At 37.7% G+C, this 23012-nt stretch overlaps 1 protein-coding gene across 2 annotated transcripts; it reads left to right on the top strand.

The window, feature by feature from the left end:
- Positions 1-7027: 7027 nt before the first annotated feature.
- Positions 7028-17860, top strand: LOC117333009. 2 transcript variants are annotated; one of them, XR_004533805.1, is made up of 4 exons: positions 7028-9552; positions 13272-13328; positions 13736-15943; positions 16011-17860. XR_004533805.1 is itself a non-coding variant. In XM_033892118.1 (3 exons), the coding sequence occupies exons 1-3, from the start codon at positions 8819-8821 to the stop codon at positions 14664-14666; spliced, it is 1722 nt and encodes a 573-aa protein (XP_033748009.1). In that variant the 5' UTR covers positions 7028-8818; the 3' UTR covers positions 14667-17860. The 2 variants fall into 2 exon arrangements, 1 of the variants encoding a protein (XP_033748009.1); XM_033892118.1 differs by having other exon boundaries at positions 13736-17860.
- The last annotated feature ends 5152 nt before the right edge of the window (positions 17861-23012 follow it).

Here is a 23012-nt window from a genome sequence, read left to right as displayed (position 1 = left end):
ATTTACCTATTAACAGCAACGGTCATTTAAGGACGACCTCGCCTTTGTGCAAGATTCTTGCATGTAGTGTGTGTTTGTTTTGGACATTGCGGTGTGTTTGTGTTTGTCTCCTCGTGATAGGATGGAACTAATGCCGACTTTATAATGCTATCTCAAGGAAGCATACTACAGAAGACACCCAGAAGGATGCCCCGCTGTTCAGTCACATTATGCTGACAACAGGGCACCACTCGTCCTACCCCCAAAAATACACTGCGTTACGCAAGAGTAGCTACTACCATTTAATAGACTCTGGTGTCTCGGCCAGCAGACAGAACCAAAAGCATTTCTCGCGAGAGCACATTCAAGTTAAGGCCTAAAGTGAGATGTTAGGAAGAACAAAGTTGTGAAAGACGTGAAAAAAGTTCCAAAATTTAGTCGCCTCTTACGATCATGTAAAAAGGGCAGCAGGTACGGTTTTAACGCCCTTGCTGTCCCGCGAAGCGAGAGTAATGACCTGGTGAGGCTTCCGTTCACTCCTAGTGTATATATATAACTGTTCTTTATCTTAGGACGTGTCCAATATGAAGACTTATTTTGTTTAGTAATAAATTGATCAGTTTGACCTACGCGTATATGCTCCACACGATAAACATTGTATTAAACTGATATATCAAACATGGACAGGAAAGGGTGTTTGGTAAACTCACACTACGCTAGAGTTGCTTAGTTCATAAAGGTACATGTACATGCACTTATCTTGCAGGGTAATACTCGTGTATAAAGAGCGGTTTTTGGTTCATATAGGAAGTTATTTTGTAAAATAATACACAGCTACTTAGAGAGATTATGGATACTACTTGCTGTATTTAAGCAGTTTATATTAAGTTACTGAGCTTGTAATAATTTAAACAAAAGTCAAGATTACACAGCCTGCGACATGCATACGCGTGAGGAGTGCGCATGTGTGTTTTGGGAGACTGCGGTATGTTCGTTTCAAGTCTTCTTGTGATAGTCGGGAACTTGTGATGATTTACAGTGCTACTATACCTCAATGATGGATACTGCCGAAGACACTTTCCGGACACTCCATCCGGTCACATTATACTGACAACGGGCAAACAATTTTACTTAGAAATGATTATATCGATTGGTTAAGTGGAATATAATTTGTGTTACTTCAATCCATTTATAGTTTTCATGCAGGAATGCTAAATAATGAGATATTGAAGAAAAATATTGTAAATAAATCTCTAATGTAAACGTTTGCGTGTAAAATAAGAAAATGATTAAACTACATCTTCACTAGATACGTCATAACAGGTACACATTATGATTAACTTACCAATGACAGTAAACAATCGAAATACCAAGCTTGTCAAGACTTAGAAGACAGTCGTAGTTATACAGGTAAACACCGCGAGCTGTAAAAGAAACAGATAACTGTTGAACCAAAACAAGGCCGTTGGCCTCATTGTCTACACGATAGGTCTCGGTTATAATCGCGTTAGACAATGTCCACAGCTATCCGCTAATTCCTAATTCTAGATGTTTAAGATATACTTGTAATTCCCTTTGTTATCGTTAGTGAGAATTGAAGGAAACAAAGATGTGTTGTCTGTATATACTTATATGTATTGAATACTTTTTTGACCAGGTTTTACTGATGCATTCGCATACATTCTGGCTTGATATCAAAGAAAGGGGTAGATTACCTGAGTGTATTGTAAGAAATACAATTGAATTCTTCGGCTTGTTTGTCTGCGGTCGTTCAATTGTTTTGGGATCAAAATTGGATATTTTTGTGTAATGTTTGTTTAATCGGTTATATGACATATATATATATATATATATATTCGAAGTATGTAAAAGTATTGGTGATTTAGTCTATACCCATTTTACTGATGTACATGTGGACACACGAATATAGCGATAGGTAATCGCATACATCTGAATACCTCACCTGGAAAATATCGCGTGACCGAGCGATAAGTGTTGTCAACTTTCTCTTGGAATTAAAATCCACCTATTTTTCACAGGTAAGTTACGTTAATTATCTCATAACTAATTTGTAAACGATGTTTTAAATATATATATATATATATATATACAGGCAAACCTGTCTATAAAGACCGCCCAAGGGGAGTCAGAAAAAACGGTCACTATAGACAGGTTGCCTTTATAGACAGGTCAACATTATCGCACCAACCAGTTTACGTGAAACTGCCATAAATAACAAGTCGTTTAGTTGACCACAGTCAGTTTTAACATTTTCAGAAGTCAAATCAATGCATTAGCAGCATACATTTACATATATATTTGAAAAATATAAATTTGAAGGGCAAAATCTTTATGAAAAAGACTTTTCCATTAAAAACCCAAGAATAAAATATGATTGTGGAGTCAAAGACAAAACATAACTCAAAATGGTCAAATGGATACAATTTTTTGTTTTCCTAAAATATTACTGAATTTATTAATCAAATTATCTCCTATTCTTTCTTAAATTAAAAAAAAAAAGATAAATACATAATTAATTAATTATATAGAGGTTACACAACGAGTGATTGTTGGATATGGAATTTATTTCACACGAGTAAGTTATTTTTTAAAAGTTACAAAAGACACGAGCTTTAGCGAGTGTTTTTTGCAACTTTTAAAAAATAACTTGTGTGAAATAAATTCCATATCCATCAAAGGGAAACGTGGCCACGTATAATTTCGCGTATGCTAATAAAGTGTACCGCGGTGACGTCCGGGACCCGGTGATGTGACGTCATTAGATTATTGATGACGTCAATAACAATTGCAGCTTGGGTCAAAGTTCACCGTGTTAGCCAATCGAAATGCGTACAGAGTTTTAAGATTGTTAATCAACAGCTGTAATGATTAACTGATGGTCTGAGAGTTGAATAACACGGGGTATTGTGGTAGAAATTTGTGTTACAACTAATTGTTTGTGACATAAACTAACTTCTTAAAACCAAAAGATTTTTTTTTATTTTAACAAAATTGAAATCCGGATATTTGTGGTAGTTTACGACTTTTTATTAGTATTGACTAATTAAAGATGGCGGCAGTACAAACGCTGGTACCGAGAGCTAGGCTTAAGAAAGGCATTATTGGCTTTCATGTGAGTAAATCTTGTTGACAGATATGACCAGTGTTTGTTATTGAAGTGATGTATCCTAGTTGTAATCACAAAATTAACTGACTGTGTGAAATGAAGCCACCTATGCACAGTTGTAATGTAACCAGATAATCAGACCAGGGTCGATGTGTCTGAATTTTCCGGGGATTTTAAGAGGGATGACTGCCGAGAGCAGAAGATGGCTGGCAGAAATCGGTCGCTATAGAAAATAACTGAGCGACAGCCGTTCCAAAACCACCGGTCGTTAGTCACATTAGACAGGTAGTCGCTATACAGAGGGTCGTTATATAGTAAAATCTCACGGGGAATCTTAAAATCGGTCGTTATATACAGGCGGTCGTTAGAGCAGGTTTGTATATATAATACCGAATATGCGTAAACAATAGCAAACGGGAGTAAGAGGGGCAAAATAAACAAGAGTGGTTTTCCAACGCCGGTAGTATTAATTATTCCTGAAGAAATCTCAATAATAGGTATTCTTAGATTATACATGTACATGTAGAATGACATGTGCATTTAGTATAAAATAAGATATATTCTGCGTCTATGTTGAAACAAAGTTGTATTCGGATTTTGATACGATAAAGGTCAAGGACTATAGACAACATTAGCTAGCATGAATACTATTTTCTGCACTATGTGGTGTGTCAAATGATAATGAAACTCTAAACAAAACATTTCACAACCAACAAGCTGGCTCAAATTGTTGGTCATGATCATCTTAGTCTAAACGTAAACTTGAATTGTACATGATCTACCGATATGTATTTAACCGGAATCACAGTGTACTATAGAGTACAATGACAAAGATTTGTTGCTGTGTTTTATCATTGAGACCGAATGATATATGTACTGTTATATATCACAACAGTTTGGTTATTAAAGACAAAGTTTCGAGTCGCCATGATACAAACATTTTATATAAAAAAAGAAAACTCATTTATACAGAGTGGGACCGTGACTTTACCGACACAGCTTTGCAGCTCATTTCATTAACACGTATTACACTTGCCTTTATCAGCTCATACAAGCAACCAAACAGACAGTCAATCCTTACACCTACCGATAAATAATCAAAAGTATATCAGCATTGTATCGTTGTTAAAGGCAGAAAGATAACATAGAACAAGAGGCCCATGGGGCCTGTATCGCTCACCTGGTTGAATTTGACCAAATGTCAAAACAATGATCATGTTCAATTCGTTTTATTTGTCAATCTCAAACAATGCTTTATATGGTTATAGTGTTGGGCTCCCAACTGCTTTAAAGAAATAATGAAGTCCAGACTCTCTCAGGGTCTGAAAGACCCCAAGGATTTATTTTTACAACATGCATTCATAACTTTATGACTAGTAGAGATTTAAAGGAATTAACATTATTTCCCATATGGGGCCCCACCCTTTTAGTCCCTTGGGGGTCAGAGTCACCATTTACAATGTATGCAAAATCTGTTTCCCTTCCCCAAGGATGTTTTGGACAAATTGGGTTCAAATCCATTTATAACTTTATGACTAATAGCGATTTAAAGGAATTAACTTATTTCTCATATGCGGCCCCATCACTTTGGTCCCTTGGGGTCAGAGTCACAATTTATGCAAAACTTGTTCCCCTTTCCACCAAATTGTGTTCAAATCCATTCATAACTTTATGACTAGTAGCGATTTAAAGGAATTACCTCTAGTTCCCCTATTGGGGCCCCGCCCCTTTGGCCACTTGGAGATTAGACTCATCATTAATGCAAAATCTGTTTCGCTTCCCCAAAGGATTCTGACCAAATTGGGTTCAAATTCATTCATAACTTTATGACAAGTAGCGATTTTAAGGCATTAGCTCTATTTCTCCCCATTGGGCCCCGTCCCTTTGGCTCCTTGGGGGTCAGTCACCATTTATGCAAAATTTGTTCCCCTTCCCCTGAGGTTGTTTCTGACCAAATTGGGTTCAAATGCATTATTAACTTTATGACTGGTAGCGATTTAAAGGAATTGCCTCAATTTCTCCTATTGGGCCCCACCCCTCCGGCCCCTTGGGGTCAGAATCACCATTTATCCAAAATCTGATCCCCTTCTGCCAAGGATGTTTCTGACCAAATTTGGTCAAAATCCAATAAGAATATTTTGACTAGTAGCGATTTGAAGCAAATGTTGACGGACGGACGGACGGACGGACGGACACCGCGCCATGATATAAGCTCATCGGACCTTCGGTCCAGGTGAGCTAAAAACGTCATCGCCACCAACGTCGACCCTAATAGGAAAATCAAAAAGTACTTATTAGTGGTTGTATAGTGTTATAACTGTTGTACTGTAGCTCATACATGTAGCTATCAAAAAAAAAAACTGTTAATATTTCGTCTGGTTTACATTGAAATACCGAAAATGATATTGAAGGAATACATCTATGATTACTGCGTTAACAAAGCTGACCTGGGCCTGTAAAAATCGGTCTGAATGAGAAAACGTGTTGAATTATTGATGCATGCCACCGCCCTTCACTGACACTGCACCTGGTGGCTATGTACCCAAGTATGAATATATGATAGGAGACACAACATGCAAATTGTAATTACACATTTATATGCTGTTCTGTTTCCGGTCAAACCGGAAATTGAAAATACGCCGATATTGGTTAACTTTTGTTTCGTTAGTGTGATTATGTTTTAAGTATCATCCATCTTACATCAGTTCTTACTAAAAACCGATTCCCATAGTATGTATATTGTTCTAGATATTATTTTTTAATCAACGACTGGAACAGTTCTGCAGTTGAAAGTGATAAAGATACATGTACTCACATATTTTGCTTTTAAATGTTCAAATAGACAAAACCGACGACATGAAAGGAGCTTTTAGGCCGACTTATTTACACCCAGCAGCACGTGATTGGATCAATCGATTTCTTATTACTGAACTGTTTAATATTATATATAAAAAATAGAATAAAAAACAAATCTGATATGATTTTCCTTCAGATTGTTTTGAAGTAAAGTAGATCCGTTATCTATGTTTCACCACCCTTGTACATGTCACTATAGTTCTGTTCGCACTCAATCAACCCTGTATCACAGATGGACGCTACATTTGTATTGTAATGTTGTCCGTGGCGTGACAATAGGTACTAAACATGGCAGTACAGGGTGGTGACATACCGGGCCACATCCTAACCGTTAATGAGGCGTTTCTGGCTGTCAACAACATAACGATTTACATAAACTTGTCTCTGTTTTACGACTGTGGACCCCCTCGAACATAAACGTACTTTAACGGATACTTTCGGAACCCCTCTGACCATATTCAAGATATTAATGAAGCTAGTCTAGCTCTTAATATGGTCTACATCTACTGATTTATTTCTTAGTGTGTTCTATGCATGTCTGTGTGGACCCCGACTACGAATGTGTTAATTAAATTAGTACATTCGGAACGTTTTTGTATTTTTCACTAAGAAATTATACTGGTCCGAAATGTAGATATAATTCACAGAGGGAAGAAGTGGAATTTAATGCAGTTTTTATTGTGACACCGTAGTGTTCGGGTGTAGTTGCTTTCAATCTCTGCAATGTACAGAGTGGAAACTTAATTTAAATGTCGAGAGAAATGAAGCAAAGTTTGAAGGGACGCCCACATGTACAATATGTTAACTCGGATATTACGTTTTAGTGTAGTAAGTAGGTTTTACATAAAATGCAGCCTAAGTGTGTCCTTACCCTAGATTCATCAAAAATGATATGAATTTTAATTCTATGTTAAAGTAAAATGTATACAAACTTAGTATAAAAGTTAATAATTCCGATTTTTTTCTTATTTCGTATAATCAACAAACACCCTTATTACCTTTCAGTATCTATTTTACCTCTCATTAAACTCTATTGAATATATCTTTTTGTATTTTCAGGAACGATCCAACACTTGACATTATTTGGCAAAAACCACGCCATCATTACGAACACTTTGTACAAATGGCCGACCATATGGAAGTCTTGGCGGTAATGGGTCATCAGGTGCAATGTCGTGTTCGGACGATTTAATAGTCACACATCGGAAAACAATTATGCACAGCGAAGTGAACCCCGGAAAGATGATTTTATCGTACTCATCATTGAACACACGGCCGAGAATACTGTAGAACTGTATTCTTTTCGGGGCAAATTTACATAAATGGAATTCGTGAAATAACAATTATTGTTTAAGACTTCCTAAGAACCATGTCGGAGTACCGGACCTGTATTTATCCAGCATCCTGAGAATACAGTGTATTTAAACATCATACCTGTCATTATCGATCAACCCGACTGATCTTATACCGTTTTGCACTAAGATATATATCTACCCAGGTAAGGAGTGGGAAGTACATGACCCAGAGACATAAGAGATGTACGTGTCTTCAGCTTATCGATCACACCATATCTTAGAGTGCAACACACGTGTGCAGATTTTATATATCGTCCGTAGCGTGTACTACTAGCTATGCACGTGTGTATCGCCGTGTTTGTCTGGATAAGAACTAGTATATTTCTTCATGGCTGCATCTAAACAGGACAATCAGAGACAAATATTTTCCGGAAACGGTCTTTAATCAAGCAGTCGTTACGGAAAAAGGATTAACATATATACTATGCACTTGAACAAAATGTCTTTGTCGGGAGACGGGATTAGCCAGTAGGGATTACTGACGATAACTGTATTTTAAATGGCTGTCTGAAAACGACTTATTCCGGATTATCTGTCTACAAATATCACAACTGTTTATGACTATGCACTTAAACTGTACAATACGAGCGTGTGTAAGAAATGTTTAAAAATTAAATATTGTCTTAATTCATAATACTAGAGTTTGAACAAGCATGATCTAATTGGATGTGCAGAAACATTACTTCACCACGTGTTCAACCTCAGTGACAATTTCTACATGGATACGGGCGACTGTCATTAGTTCTACTCCAGCGTGTACAATGGCGATCAGTGTTGGTGATGTACACGGACCGATGGAACGAACCACGATTGAGGATTATGTACTTAAACACTTTCATGTCACTTCTCTAATTTATACGTGACCACTGCCGAATAATTTTACTAGTGTTCCACACTTACGGGGGCGTTTTTGACAACTCCGGTCACCGTACACCTATCTACTGCCACCATTTTAATGTCAGTGTTTCCATAAATGTAAAAAAAAACCCCACATATTCTTTATATGAATTTTTCGTGTATAACGCAAAACGCTATATGTAAAGGCGGAACTTGAATTAATATTTACACTCAAACCAGATCACACGTTTTATTTAATTACTGGTCCTTTTTTCATGGCAGATACAGGTATAGTTATTGATTTCATATGAAATGTGTATATATTGTGCCCGGTTTCAAACGATAGGAAGACAACAACACGTATTTAAATAATGAAAACTATTTTAAAATTGGACTTCTACATGCTACGCCATTCAGAATGTTTAACCAACCGTGGAAACAAGTGAAAGTGGAATTGCCTGATGATACCGGCATGGATATGTTAACTTTGTGAGAACATCAATTTCGGAAGGTTTCCATGTTATATACACGGCAATTGACACGTGCCAATTAAAAAACACTTCTGCCTTGGATTAGGCTAATTTCGCCCGTGTATACAGTGGTTATAAACACAATGAAGTGAATTAGACAAATCCCCACGTGTAATACACCATAATATACCACTATGTTCGGGACAATGCCAGATCGAGGTGTGAAACATTCAGAACAGGACTTACATGAATTCGTTCGGGCCCGTGTCTCCACGTCACGACCTTCTAGTTTACGAGTAAACAAACAATACGCTTACTTGCCAGACGAAGGAGAGGACAGCGCTGAAAACAATCTTCATTTCAATAATACTTTGGAGAGCTATGTTCGTCGACGAGCGAAGTATTCGAAACGGAAGTCTTCAAAGCGTATGTCGGCGTCTAAAATAAAGCCTGCAATGGCGGACGACGACTCTGATGACGACGATTCCATCTTTGGGCAAAGTGATGAAGAATTTGAAGAAGGAAGCACGCGCTGTAGCTTCGGAAGGATTTCTAAACGACGGGTAACAAAGAATTTACAACTGAAAAGCAATATAGCATCGCGCAGGGAATGTCGATGTTCTGCTACCGTTGCGGAGCAGGACGAGTTAGTGTGCGGATGGGAATCTAAATATCAAACTGGAAAATATTACAGACCAGTGAAAGTTAAACGGAAGACACAAAATCATAACATTCCGCATGCATACCAAAGGTTACTTCCAGAGAGAGACACTGGATTCGACTTCCATCACTATGAGGAGCCGTCACAGTATATGGAACAGTATCGGCACAACCACACTGTAGGGGATGTGTGCAAGGTTTCCTACTACCACACCGACGACGTCACAATTGCCGATCCCTACGCGCAAAGGGTCAAGGGAAATATCTGGTGAGTTTGGTGATGGCATGTGGTCAAGTTCATTGGATATAAAATGTGTATCAAATATAATCGACTTCAAATTATCCGGTTAATCGAGCATTTGTATATAGAATCCTTGATCAGTCAGAATGACAGAAATCATATATACAGATGTAAGTACATGTTGGTATTTTGTTTAAATTTCGAAAACCTAAGAAGGGAATACACTGTATTTTGGCTATCAACGGTTAATCCTAATCGTATGTGGCTCCTCATTATTCAGTAATGGTGCTATAATTATCAAAGGACATGATAAAACACTAGCACAAACACGTAAACGCTTTCCATAAGATTTCAGCATTACGATATTTGCGATCAAATTTTCTGTTGCATTATATGATTGTATAAATCAGTTGCTATGTTCTATAGTGTTGTTTGCAGTTATAAGCTTCAAGGCAAGCCATTATTATCTTTGTTGACAGTAGGCTGTCCGACACGTCTATTCCACCACTCATGATACTGAATTAGGTTGACTAGTACAGACGGATGAGACATTAAATAATACCATATATTCGGCTACTCAAACTCCTTGCTACATGTCTGCAGAACAATGCCTTTCCCAGACGGAATATACAGATAGCATTTCAGAATGTGCTGTGATTCACACAAGATTAACCGAACATTGACCTCAGACGGATGAATGTGTTTTGCTGTCGGATTATATTTACAGTTGGTAATCCTTAGAGATAATGGTTGACTGGTTGTTACTGAAAGCAAAGTCGACAGATTCACATCTTACAATAGAAAATTCACATACAAATATTCAATTAGAGAAATATTGCGACATTTTATCAGAACAATAACTATCATCAGCAAAACACATAGATAACTCATGTATTTTTCTTAAAAGTACATTGTGTATAAAAAAACAACCCTAATTTTACCCCAACCGACCACGAAATTTACACATTTCAATCCGCTGTTAAAGGTGTGTTAGGAACACAACGGAAAGGCGTATCGCAATCGTGGGTTGTCTATTAACAATCCGTGTATTTGATTTTTCAATGTCTAGTAAATCCCAATGAACACGCTAGGTTTAATGTCAGGGCCTAACACAGATTAACTTAAATTGTTCCTACTAATCCGTCACGGTTGCTTCAGTCACATATGTATTATATAGTTTTATGAATGGCAACATTAAACAAACTTGTGATTTAAGAAAGAATTACATGGTCCAGTATACAACAACACCAACATTAGAGGTTCCGAGTGTCTGTATCGCTAATACATTGACATTTCAGTGATTACGGCGCAATACTTGATATATAGAGATCTATTAAAACAAATTGCTACATTGCTGCCACTGCGTCCGACCCCTGACAACCGAGGGGGTCAGATCAAACTATGATACACATCTTCCCCGAAGGATGTTTTACATCACAGTTCGACAAAACTCAGTTATTTCTACAAATGAAAGATTTTCAAAACTTTTATATACAATTAAGAACCATTCAATCTAGGGAAGTTACCAGTAATATATGAGCGATAATCATTGCATACTATTGCCGCCAAATCTCCCCTTAGCTCAACCATTCGCACAATTTTGAATCTCTGGCACCTAGGATTGCTATCAGTAAAATACAAGTGATACTCATTGCTTAATCGCGAGTTCGGTGATTAGCAGTATCTGTGTCGAGATCTAACACGGGCATTCGTGTGGTGTTTAACTCATCGGACGAGTATATGAATTTCATACGAACAGAGCTGCCAAAAATAGAATATCACATGAACGCGACATTTCGAGTGTTATCTATAGAGCACCTTAGGTGTCTGTATCAGGACAATGCTTTTCTAGATTTTGAAAATAAAATAATATATATGTCTTAGATATGTGGATGTAGGTTCGAAAGTACGAAATAATCTTTAATAAAATAGAGACTTTTTATTCTGAGAGATGTGTAGTTCCAACCTGATTACACAAATTAAAATGCTGATTTTAATGTGCGATACAAACAATAATGAATGATCTATCAAAGGTATGATACAGACAGGCCATCCTACCGCGATATATATCCAAGAACAATCAGATACTGAAGCACCATTTATTGTCTGTAGATGATAGATATGAGTATACAGAGATACCTATTGTCTATTCTATGTATCATATCCAACTGTAACGTTAGGTCTGCCGATGTAACGCGTTTGTTAATATCGATTCCCTGTATACCAGGATACCGTTTATACGGAACAAGTAGAACCATTCAGAATAAACAACATACAGTTTATTGAAAAATAAACGAAAAATTGATCTATCACTTCATTTACCGGTGTTGTAGCCACGAATCGATGACAAATGAACGAGTGCGACACTATAGTAAGAACACTTCATAAAGTAGTAAGCTTTTTTCAGTGACAACAAGTAAATATAAAAATATAGTTTGCAATCGATTCTGCTGCAAGGTACGTACAACTGTAGTACGTACATGTGTCGATAAAACCTACGGCTTACGAGACTATAGTTTATATATGAATCTTTATTGAAAAAAGCTTAAACAGCAAAAGCATCAGGGAACTCGCAGACCTCGCCTTTAGGCAAGACTCCAATACGTCCGTCGAAGAAAGAACATGCGATTTAAATCTGAACTAATTAAAACGATCACTGTGCCGTTAAGTGTGCCTCGACAGCCGTGATCGCTAATGCGCTGACAGTCGTCTGAATAGTCATGCATAAGCTTCAGACCACTCTCCCCTAGAACGTTGTTCGAGCCGCGGCAGGGATGATGTCTGTTGGGTTCGTTGTTTCCCCACCGATGGCACGTTAGGTTTTCTCATCTAACATTCAAAACAATAATTGTTCCCTCAGTGGCGTCATAATGAAAGATCTTCAGAGCTTAAATTGCTTGCTAACCATGTAAACGACGATAAATAAAGGTTATTTTCATTTTAACACAATTAACAAACACATGTATTTTGGTTTGACTGGCAGTTCGTGTGAAGTATTGGCGAAGGTCAGGCGTATGCTTTTTTTACTACATCTACATGTATATATACAAGTAATTAAAAATGGTGCAAATAATTAGTATCACCACATACAAAACACAACATACGTACATGTAATTGATTATTGATCTTTTCGGAATTCATTCTAATTCCGCTCAATTCCATGATTTGCTTTGAGGATTTTTCTTATTATTTATATTGATGACATTAAGGCCAAGCGATATTACAGTAATGTGTTACCCGCAATACCAACTAACAAATAATCTGAAAGTGTCCAAAGTCTCGGACATATAAGTACTGAAATTACTAAACTGCTAAACTAGCGATGTTTTCGCTAATCAAACCATGAAAGTGTGTTTTAACAACAATCATTGCAGTGATAAAATTAGTGTACACATTAGACATCAGAACGTCTGGTATAAACTTCATTTGCATTTACGGAGTTTTGGTTTCCGAAGAACTTTTCTGATATGAATGTGTCGTATAAGGCAATTTAAATAAATAACCCTTTTTACTGCCTATAGAGGTGAATTTATAGTTTTGTGACATCAGAATAAGAAAGTGACATGACAACCATCAACCCCCCAGAGGATAGGTGACTTACAAATTCAACAGACAATGTTGTCTTCTTCGATGCGTCTTAGGAAGTTGTGTAGACCATCATCGACCTGCTGCTTCCGAACTGCAGTATTACTTTGTTAGGTTTGAAGTGAGGTTTTACGCTAACCTTCATGTTTATTTTATTGTAGCTCGATTGCCGAGAACTGTGACTTCCTCGCTATCCTGTCGGTGGACAGAGAAAATGGGTAAATATGCAATATATGTTGTCTATACCAACCGCACCTATTCTCTAGCTTAATGATGAAAACGTAAATCGAGTCATGCGTATAGGAATATGTTTTGTTGGATTTGGTTTTAAGGACAGCCTCCCGTGCGTGCGACATGCATGCATGTGGTGAGTTCATTTGCGTTTTTGGGAGGCTGCAGTATGTCTATGTAAAGTTTCCTTGTGCTAGTCTAGAACGTTTGCCGATTTATAGTGCTATCTCACTGAAGAATTGTTGTCATCTGATATGAAATCTTTCAATGCGTTTGAATGTTGGATTTGAATTACCGTGTGGTAAGAATTCACATTAGCTGTGAATAAGTGCTTATGTAAACGTAAAAGTTTTCTTATCTGGATGCTTTACAATAACCTAATATTTTGCTGCAGTGACGTCATGGCGAACCATCACATGTACCATAGTAACACGAATATGGGTCATCACCATGGTCACCAACAGTCCGGACACGACCTTAACTCAGAGGAGGAAAACAATGACGACGGCGAAAAGAATATGTCAGTCCAGGATAGGGGTAAAAAGCTCAATCTTGCTCCGGTTAGAAAATCAACTAACTTGAGACCCAAATTGTGTAAATCTAACATGAAAATGACTCCAAAAAAGACAACTCGATCTACACATAGTCAGTATCTGAACTTAGTGATACCTAAAACCACTCTCCACCGAAAGGACCTTCAGCTGAATGTGCAGCCTGTGAAGGACACGTATGCTGCACGGTTTGATACCCGGCGTTTATCTAGTGGTCCGAGTAAAAATGCATTCATTAGAACCGGAAGTGCAGATTCTGTACAAAGTCCACAACAGCTAACTGGAAGGGACAGCTCCCCGGTACATCGTCCAACAGAGTTAAAACAGTCGCGTACAAATACGTTTCATATCAACTCTGCCCCTACTCCGGGACAGGGTCAACCTTCACGGGAACCAGTGGCAAGCCGTGGATCTTCCCAAAGTGGTAGTCCTACAAAGGGACGTCACTCTAAAGGGTGTGACAGAATAAACACCCTACTGCCTAGCTTTCCAAATGACATGTACAATAAAATTCACGCAAAGACCGCTTTCAGTGGAAGCGTAAACGGAGGTCCATACCAGATGACCCCATTTCCTCGCCCCCAGGCCCAGAGGGTATGGGAGGGAGGTGACAGAGTCAGTAGTGACAGCGTCAAAAATGACACGGTGATCCCGGTGCCATTGGGATCGTTTGGGGTTAGAGGACGCACGTGCAATGGCGAAGACCGCGTCACCATTGGTTATAGACTCAAGCGAGACCGCGAAAGACGTGTTGGTTTGTCAGCTGTCACATAAAACAAAAACATATTCACGTCTAGACATCATCTTTTTCTTCAGATATTTCTTTTTAATGACAGTTTTTTCACAAGTATTTGTTTAAGTTTTAGACAGGAAAGGATTCTAATAATCTTCTTGATTTTATATAACAGTTAACATCATTCGTTTTATGAACGTTTCCAGTATGTGGAAGATCGTACGAAATGTATTGTACTCATTTTAATGGAACGAAAGTTTAATTTATATTTATCTATATATACGTACAGCGACATTTCCCCCGTTCTTTGTTAACAAAGAAGTAGATTATGGTTTAATGATGATTTATAAATGGACACTTAATATGTGCAGGTTGTCAGCACCCTAAACAATGATAAAAACCTTAACAATTTGATGCGATTATCACACCTAATTTAAAAAAAAAAGAAAAAAGAAACCCTTTCTCTTCATTAGTGAAATGTGACTAAATTATTATAATTATTTACATACCAAACAATATAAATAGACGCTTGTAAGGTGACTAAACATATTTTTATTTTTCATATGAACAATATTGATAACATACTTATTTTGAGTACCATGATGATGTTTCTTTTCGTGTTGCAACAGCGAACTACATTTGGTATCAATACGTATCACTTAAATGTTTCAATGTTCTGTAAATTAGACTTTCTTAAGGCTATTATGATAAAAATGTGTCCACAATGGTAAACAGAGAACGATGAATGTAAAAATAAATAACTGATAACCTTTAAGGTATGTGACGTAATCTACATTATCGCATTATGCATATTACATGGATTGTGTTGAGAACATTTGAAATTTACAAACACCATCTTATTCAATAGAACAAAAACATTTTTTTTTTCAAAACGATGACATTATATTATTGCTATAAGGAATCATTGTAAAATGCAATTGCTCAGTAAGCAATGATTTGAACCAAGTGTAGTATCGACTAATCCATTAAGGTGGGGCAAAATGTGAACGAGTTTGTGTATTTGTTTCAAACAAGGAGATATTCATTTTTATGTACCTATGTACATTGGAATGTCCCATGAGTGAACTATTTTTTTTTATTTAGGTGAACGGATGTGAACTTGAGTGCCCTATGAGCGAACAATTCATTTAGATGAACGCGTGTACTGGAATGCTCTATGAGTGAACTGTTAATTTAGATCTACATGTGTAGACTGGAGTGCCTTATGTGTGAAATATGTACTTCGATGTACGTTTGGATGATGAAATGTGAAAGAATAATATTTATTAAGATGTACGCGTGTGTGGTGGAGTGTCCTGTAAACAACTATTTATTTAGATATACGTGTATGTGGTGGGATGTTATATAATTAACTATTTATTTAGATATACGTGTATGTGGTGGGATGTTATATGAATGAAATATTTAATTAGATGCAGATGTGTGTACTCGGCTGTACCATGAATGAACCATTAATTAAGATGTACGCGTGTGTGCTTGGCTGTGCTATAAATGAACTTTTTAGATGTTCGTGTGTGTAGTAAAGTGACCTATGAATGAACTATTTAATCAGATGTACGTGTGTGTGGTGGAGGAGGGTTTCTTTTCTTCGAGTTGCGAGTTGGAAAATGCGAGTTGCGCCCTATGCGTGAACTATATAGATGAACGTGTGTGTGGTGAAGTGCTATATGAATGAACTGTTTATTTAGATGTACGTCTGTGTGCTGGGTTGTGCTATTTATTGAGATATATGTGTGGTAGGTGGAGTGCCCTAGGAGTGAACTATTTATTAAGATGAACGTGTGGGTAGTAGAGTGCCCTAGGAGTGAACTATTTATTAAGATGAACGTGTGGGTAGTGGAGTGCCCTAGGAGTGAACTATTTATTAAGATGAACGTGTGGGTAATAGAGTGCCCTAGGAGTGAACTATTTATTAAGATGAACGTGTGGGTAGTGGAGTGCCCTAGGAGTGAACTATTTATTAAGATGAACGTGTGGGTAGTGGAGTGCCCTAGGAGTGAACTATTTATTAAGATGAACGTGTGGGTAGTGGAGTGCTGTCTGAGTGAACTATTTATTAAGATGAACGTGTGGGTAGTGGAGTTCCCTAAGAGTGAACTATTTATTAAGATGAACGTGTGGGTAGTGGAGTGCTGTCTGAGTGAACTATTTATTAAGATGAACGTGTGGGTAGTGGAGTGCCCTAAGAGTGAACTATTTATTAAGATGAACGTGTGGGTAGTGGAGTGCCCTAGGAGTGAACTATTTATTAAGATGAACGTGTGGGTAGTGGAGTGCTGTCTGAGTGAACTATTTATTAAATGAACGTGTGGGTAGTGGAGTGCCCTAGGAGTGAACTATTTATTAAGATGAACGTGTGGGTAGTGGAGTGCTGTCTGAGTGAACTATTTATTAAGATGAACGTGTGGGTAGTGGAGTGCCCTAGGAGTGAACTATTTATTAAGATGAACGTGTGGGTAGTGGAGTGCCCTAGGAGTGAACTATTTATTTAGATGAACGGGTGGGTAGTGGAGTGCCCTAGGAGTGAACTATTTATTAAGATGAACGTGTGGGTAGTGGAGTGCCCTAGGAGTGAACTATTTATTAAGATGAACGTGTGGGTAGTGGAGTGCCCTAGGAGTGAACTATTTATTAAGATGAACGTGTGGGTAGTGGAGTGCCCTAGGAGTGAACTATTTATTAAGATGAACGTGTGGGTAGTGGAGTGCCCTAAGAGTGAACTATTTATTAAGATGAACGTGTGGGTAGTGGAGTGCCCTAGGAGTGAACTATTTATTAAGATGAACGTCTGGGTAATGGAGTGCCCTAGGAGTGAACTATTTGTTAAGATGAACGTGCGGGTAGTGGAGTGCCCTAAGAGTGAACTATTTATTAAGATGAACGTGCGGGTAGTGGAGTGCCCTAGGAGTGAACTATTTATTAAGATGAACGTGCGGGTAGTGGAGTGCCCTAAGAGTGAACTATTTATTAAGATGAACGTGTGGGTAGTGGAGTGCCCTAGGAGTGAACTATTTATTAAGATGAACGTGTGGGTAGTGGAGTGCCCTAGGAGTGAACTATTTATTAAGATGTACGTGTCGGTCGTGTAGTGTTCACGAGATACCGAGTGAAACCCTTCAGTGATGTTTTATTGACTGCGAAGTGTATACAGCACTAATGAATCTGACGCAAGGCGGTGTTTTTGATTAATTCAGATTAAATCAATTTGTACTTACATTTCGTGGTGTTGTTTTATATAATTTACCCTATTCCTATATATCAGGGAATCTTACATCGTTATTTACATTTTTATTTAGTATGCATCAGGTATGGAACAACTATACATATCCCTATGGTTGATTCACATGTAGCAAACAACCATATTAACCAAACTTACTACGAACACGTCAAACTTTACCAGAATCAATTTATAGATGTCAGTCGTCACTTAAAAATACTGAAATGTCCAACTCCATCCAAATTATAACTTCATCAACAGACATCACATATCAAATCAAGGGAGGATCTTAAATGACATTTATAGGTTTAACATAGAGCATGAATGATAATGATTTATGTGTGTTGTCCATAAACTCACTACAGGTACGTTTAGACAGTGAAATACATTCTCAGACGTGTGACTCTAGGCTGCGTCGGCTCGATTTCGCGTATATATATAGGCATATAAAGACATTATACATGTATCTTCAACTAACTAAAATACATATTAAAACGGAGAAAGAGAAGAATTATTCAGACTATGTTAGGAAACATGATTTTGTCCCTGTAATAAGGTCTTGTTAAAAATACATGTACATACATAAAATATCGTAAAGTGTTGCTTCAAACGTATAACAAATGGCTTGATTTGGTTTGTAAGGATTGCTCTGCTTTTAGATAGGAGCAGAGCAATCCTTACCAACCAAATATTTTAGCCCACATCGTTGCTAAATACGACAATTACTACATGATTTGTATTGTGTAACGTCATATCAACAGCAATGGTCATTTAAGGACAGCCTCCAATGTGCGATTTGGTATGGGTTTGGTTTATTTTGTTTAACGTCCTATTAACAGCTAAGGTCATTATTCAGTTTTCATGATGCGGTAAGCTCACGTAAATATGTGGTCATTTCAGAAAATTAGACCCAATTGACATGATCGTTCATGAAAGATATCATGACTGATTTGATATATATAATATATAATAATATATACATTTGTATATAGTAACTGTTTCCTACTTAGACACTTCTATATTTTTAATCTTGGCCACGATTCAATATCTTCATTTATTTTTAGAACACCTCAAACTTTCGGTCAGATCGACATCCATCGTATCCAATGATTTTTTTTTTAAATTAGAGAACGAATTTCGCTGAATTGGAAAGATGCATGTACGTTAAGAAAGTTGTGTATTGTCTACAAATTATAAAAAAAAAAAAACCAGAATAACTTTTTGGAGAAAATGATAATGTCAATTAAGGAATCATATACATGTACATTTACTATTGTGACATTTACTTCTTTCTCCGTTTATCATATTCAACATATTCATTATTCAAACAAATTAACATAAGTATCTTGTGTTGCGGTCATGACTTATCGTTCCGATCCTGACATGTCGTTTCGGGTTGGTATTTACTTGGCAATTGTCACATCAAACTGATAGTCAATTTGTTTGGTTTATTTTGTTTAACGTCCTATTAACAGCTAAGGTCATTTAAGGAGGACCTCCCGTGCGTGCGACATGCATGCGTGTGGCGAGTGCGTATGTGTGTTTTGGGAGGCTGTGGTATGTTCGTGTTAAGTCTCCTTGTGATAGGCCGGAACTTTTGCCGATTTATAGTGCTACCTCACTGAAGCATACTGCCGAAGACACCCAGCACCACACCCCTACCGGTCACATTATACTGACAACGGGCGAACCAGTCGTCCCACTCCTAATATTCTGAGCGCTAAGCAGGAGCAGCAACTACCATTTTTAAAGACTCTGGTATGTCTCGGCTAGGGGACAGAACCCAAAGCCTTCCTCACAGCGGCGAACGCTCAACTAAAGGCCAAAAGTGAGGCATTGTCAAGGGAGACATTAGGAAGAAGAGAGTTGTTCAGAAAGAGAAAAGATAAGATCCCAAATTTAGTCGCCTCTTAAGATCATGCAATGGGGGCAGCAGGTTCAATTCTTACGCCCTACGTGCAGGGCAGCTGATAGTCAACTAAAGAAGAAAGACAGCAATGGTTTCCGCCGCGACACTACTCACCAGGGACGCATGTGTACTAGGGGGTTGCTACCGACGCCAGGTTTTAAGATGGCGGACTGCTTTCAGTATTGGTCGGTACCACAACTGAAGACAGTTGAGAAAATGGAGTGCTGCAACCCATGGCAGAAAGACTGATTTAGTTGAAAGGTAACACAATGCATATTTTCTATTCAATAAATACCTGAATTTATTGTTTTCACTACATTTTTCTCATCCTTCGGCTGACAAATCATAGAAAGTGAAAGTAGGAACTAGGAATTGATTATTATTATTCACATTGTCTTTGCTCCTATCAACTAATTTTATCAATCCACGCGATCGAATCAGATGCATTGTATTTATGATTATTTCTGGTAGTCACTGTGAGCGAAGTGTGACGTCTATATATATCGTGAGAATTAAATGGTGAAGTAATCAAGTACATTATCTAGCCGTAATTTTTTCTTCGTGCTTGAGGAAAGTGGCATTACAGTGTTAAACTTAAAAAGAACGGCTCTTAATTCTCCCTACACATAAGAAATGGTAAAATCATAATCATATCATTTGTTTTATATTATTATTAATTTATTGAGTTGGTTCAAGATAACAAGATCATCCTGTCCAAATTAACACGCCTGCAGATACAGGAGTACTTTTGTACAGACTGGCTGTTCCTGCAGGTAGGGCGTAAGAATTGTACCTGCTGTCCCCATAGCATGATCGTAAGAGGCGACTAAATTTGGGATATTATGTTTTCTCTTCTTTCTGAACAACTTTCTTCCTAATGTCTCCCTTGACAATACCTCACTTTTGGTTTTCAGTTGAGCGTTCGCCCCTGTGAGGAAGGCTTTGGGTTCTCTCTCCCCGCCGAGGCATACCAGAGACTTTAAAATGGTAGTTGCTACTCCTGCTTAGCCCTCAGCATCTTTGGAGTGGGACGACTGGTTCGCCCTATGTCAGTATAATGTGACCGGATGGGGTATCTTCCTGGGTGTCTTCGGCAGTACGCTTCAGTGAAGTAGCACTATAAATCGGCAAAAGTTCCGGCCTATCACAAGGAGACCTAACACGTACATTATGTACATACCGCAGCCTCCCAAAACACACATACGCAATCACCACACGCATGCATATCGCAAACACGGGAGGCCGTTCTTATATGACCTCAGCTGTTAATAGGACGTTAAACAAATAAAACCAAACCAAACAAAGTATATAAAATCTAGAAGTTTGATGGGCCTGTATCGCTCACATGTAACTCTCATTTCTGTGAACTACAAACTGGGTCAAAATCATTAAAACAGACTTTAATGATACCATTCCCCTTTACCTCATGATCTTTCACAGAAGGTGTTACGACTCTATACATTAAGACAATGTCAGAAAATTGTCACCTATTTAACTGATTTGCTCTTCAAAGTAGATCATGATAACATAATCTCAGCATTCTACTGGCCAAATAGTTTGACGCTGTACCTCTTTGATATGAAGTAAATTGAAAGAAAATAGTTGTACATGAGACGGATGTAAGATGCTGCATCACAGCATAACAATGTGCCTATACTTGTTTACTGCATAAAATATCGGTCATTTTGAAATAATAAATTATTTTGAGAGATTTGGTAGCACTGAATTTGTCCCAACTGTCAGCAGCTATTAAAACTAAATGTATACTATTAAGCTAATTAGTACATTTGATTAATTGAATTTTAGTGATTAAAGGACTGCTTTGAAAGCGTCACTGGACATTAACTTGAAGCATTACCATATGCATGCTAAGTTTTGGTTTGGTTTGGTTTATTTTGTTAAACGTCCTACTAACAGCTAAGGTCATTAAGGACGGACCTCCCTCGTGTGCGACATGCATGCGTGTGGTGATTGCGTGTGTGGCTGCGGTATGTTCGTGTTAGTCTCTGTTAAATGGATGTATACATGTTCTCAAACCAAAACAGTTGATACATACATTTGTTGCTTTGTCAACTAAATACTCCGTGAAGGGAAGTGATAGATAATCATGATCCAAAGCTGTTGCCTGCAATGCAATTGTGATGACCGAACGGCTGTCTCGGTAAATATGAACATAACAAAGCTGTTAGAATTAGCTGTATGGCTTAAAACATTCGTTGATAAAGACACATGGCGATTTCATTGTCCAACCTTTTTAATAGATGAGGCATATTTGGGGGTAACTTTCGAAAATATGTCGGTCATACATTGCGGTCATGATAAATACGTTTCTTATTCTAAAAAATGTCATGACTGAAACGTAACGTGGTAACGTTTCGGTCATGACATATTTTCGAAAGTTACCCCAAAATATTGAAATTTGTTGCACAATGATATCGCCATGTGTCTATATAAACGAACGTTTTAAGCCACACAGCTAATTCTAACAACTTTGTTATGTTGATATTTACCGAAGACAGCCGTTCGGTCATGACAATTCAAAAAGGTACCTAACGGAAGTAATACTTACATGTTTTTCTTCTTTCCCGCTAACGTTGTTAACACGTTTCATCTTCATTCAAGATTCGCGGCTATAAAATGTTCCCCTATTTTGAAAAAATCGCGGTAAGGGGGACAACTACCTATATTGTAACAAAGTTGGTTAATTGTCACTATTGTGAGTGATAACTATTACATTACATCTAGTTAGGTTCTTCTTCTTGACGAAAAATGACGATTACGGTCACTTGATGGTTGGATGCTGTTAAAAGAAGAAAAAAAGTGAGGGGATTTGGGTACAGTGAGAGGTTGTTTTTTTTTATTATTTTTTTTAGTGGAAACTATAAGATAAAAACATGAGGGTGTGTTTACGGTGTGTGTTTGAGATCATCAATGCCTGCATTGTGTATATGTGCCTTGAAGATCTCTAGTGTAGTGCATTGTACTGCTGCCACCGGGAGGAGGTTCCATTGTGTTATTGTGTGTGGGGAAAGAAGGAGTATTTGTATGTGTCATTGGTGGCAGATAGGTGTCTGAAGGTGTAGGGGTGTGTTTGCCTTGTCCTAGGGTCTGCTGGGTGCATGATGCCGTGTGGGTCTATTGCGACATGATAGTGAATGATTTTGTATAATAGTATAAGTCTGGTCTTGAGTCTGCGTGTTTGAAGTGTGGGCTAGTTGAGTTTGTCCATCATGTCTTGTA

This window comes from Pecten maximus, chromosome 8 (genome assembly GCF_902652985.1).
Source record: "Pecten maximus chromosome 8, xPecMax1.1, whole genome shotgun sequence".
NCBI lineage: Eukaryota > Metazoa > Mollusca > Bivalvia > Pectinida > Pectinidae > Pecten > Pecten maximus.
This window is presented reverse-complemented; position numbering and strand designations above follow the sequence as displayed.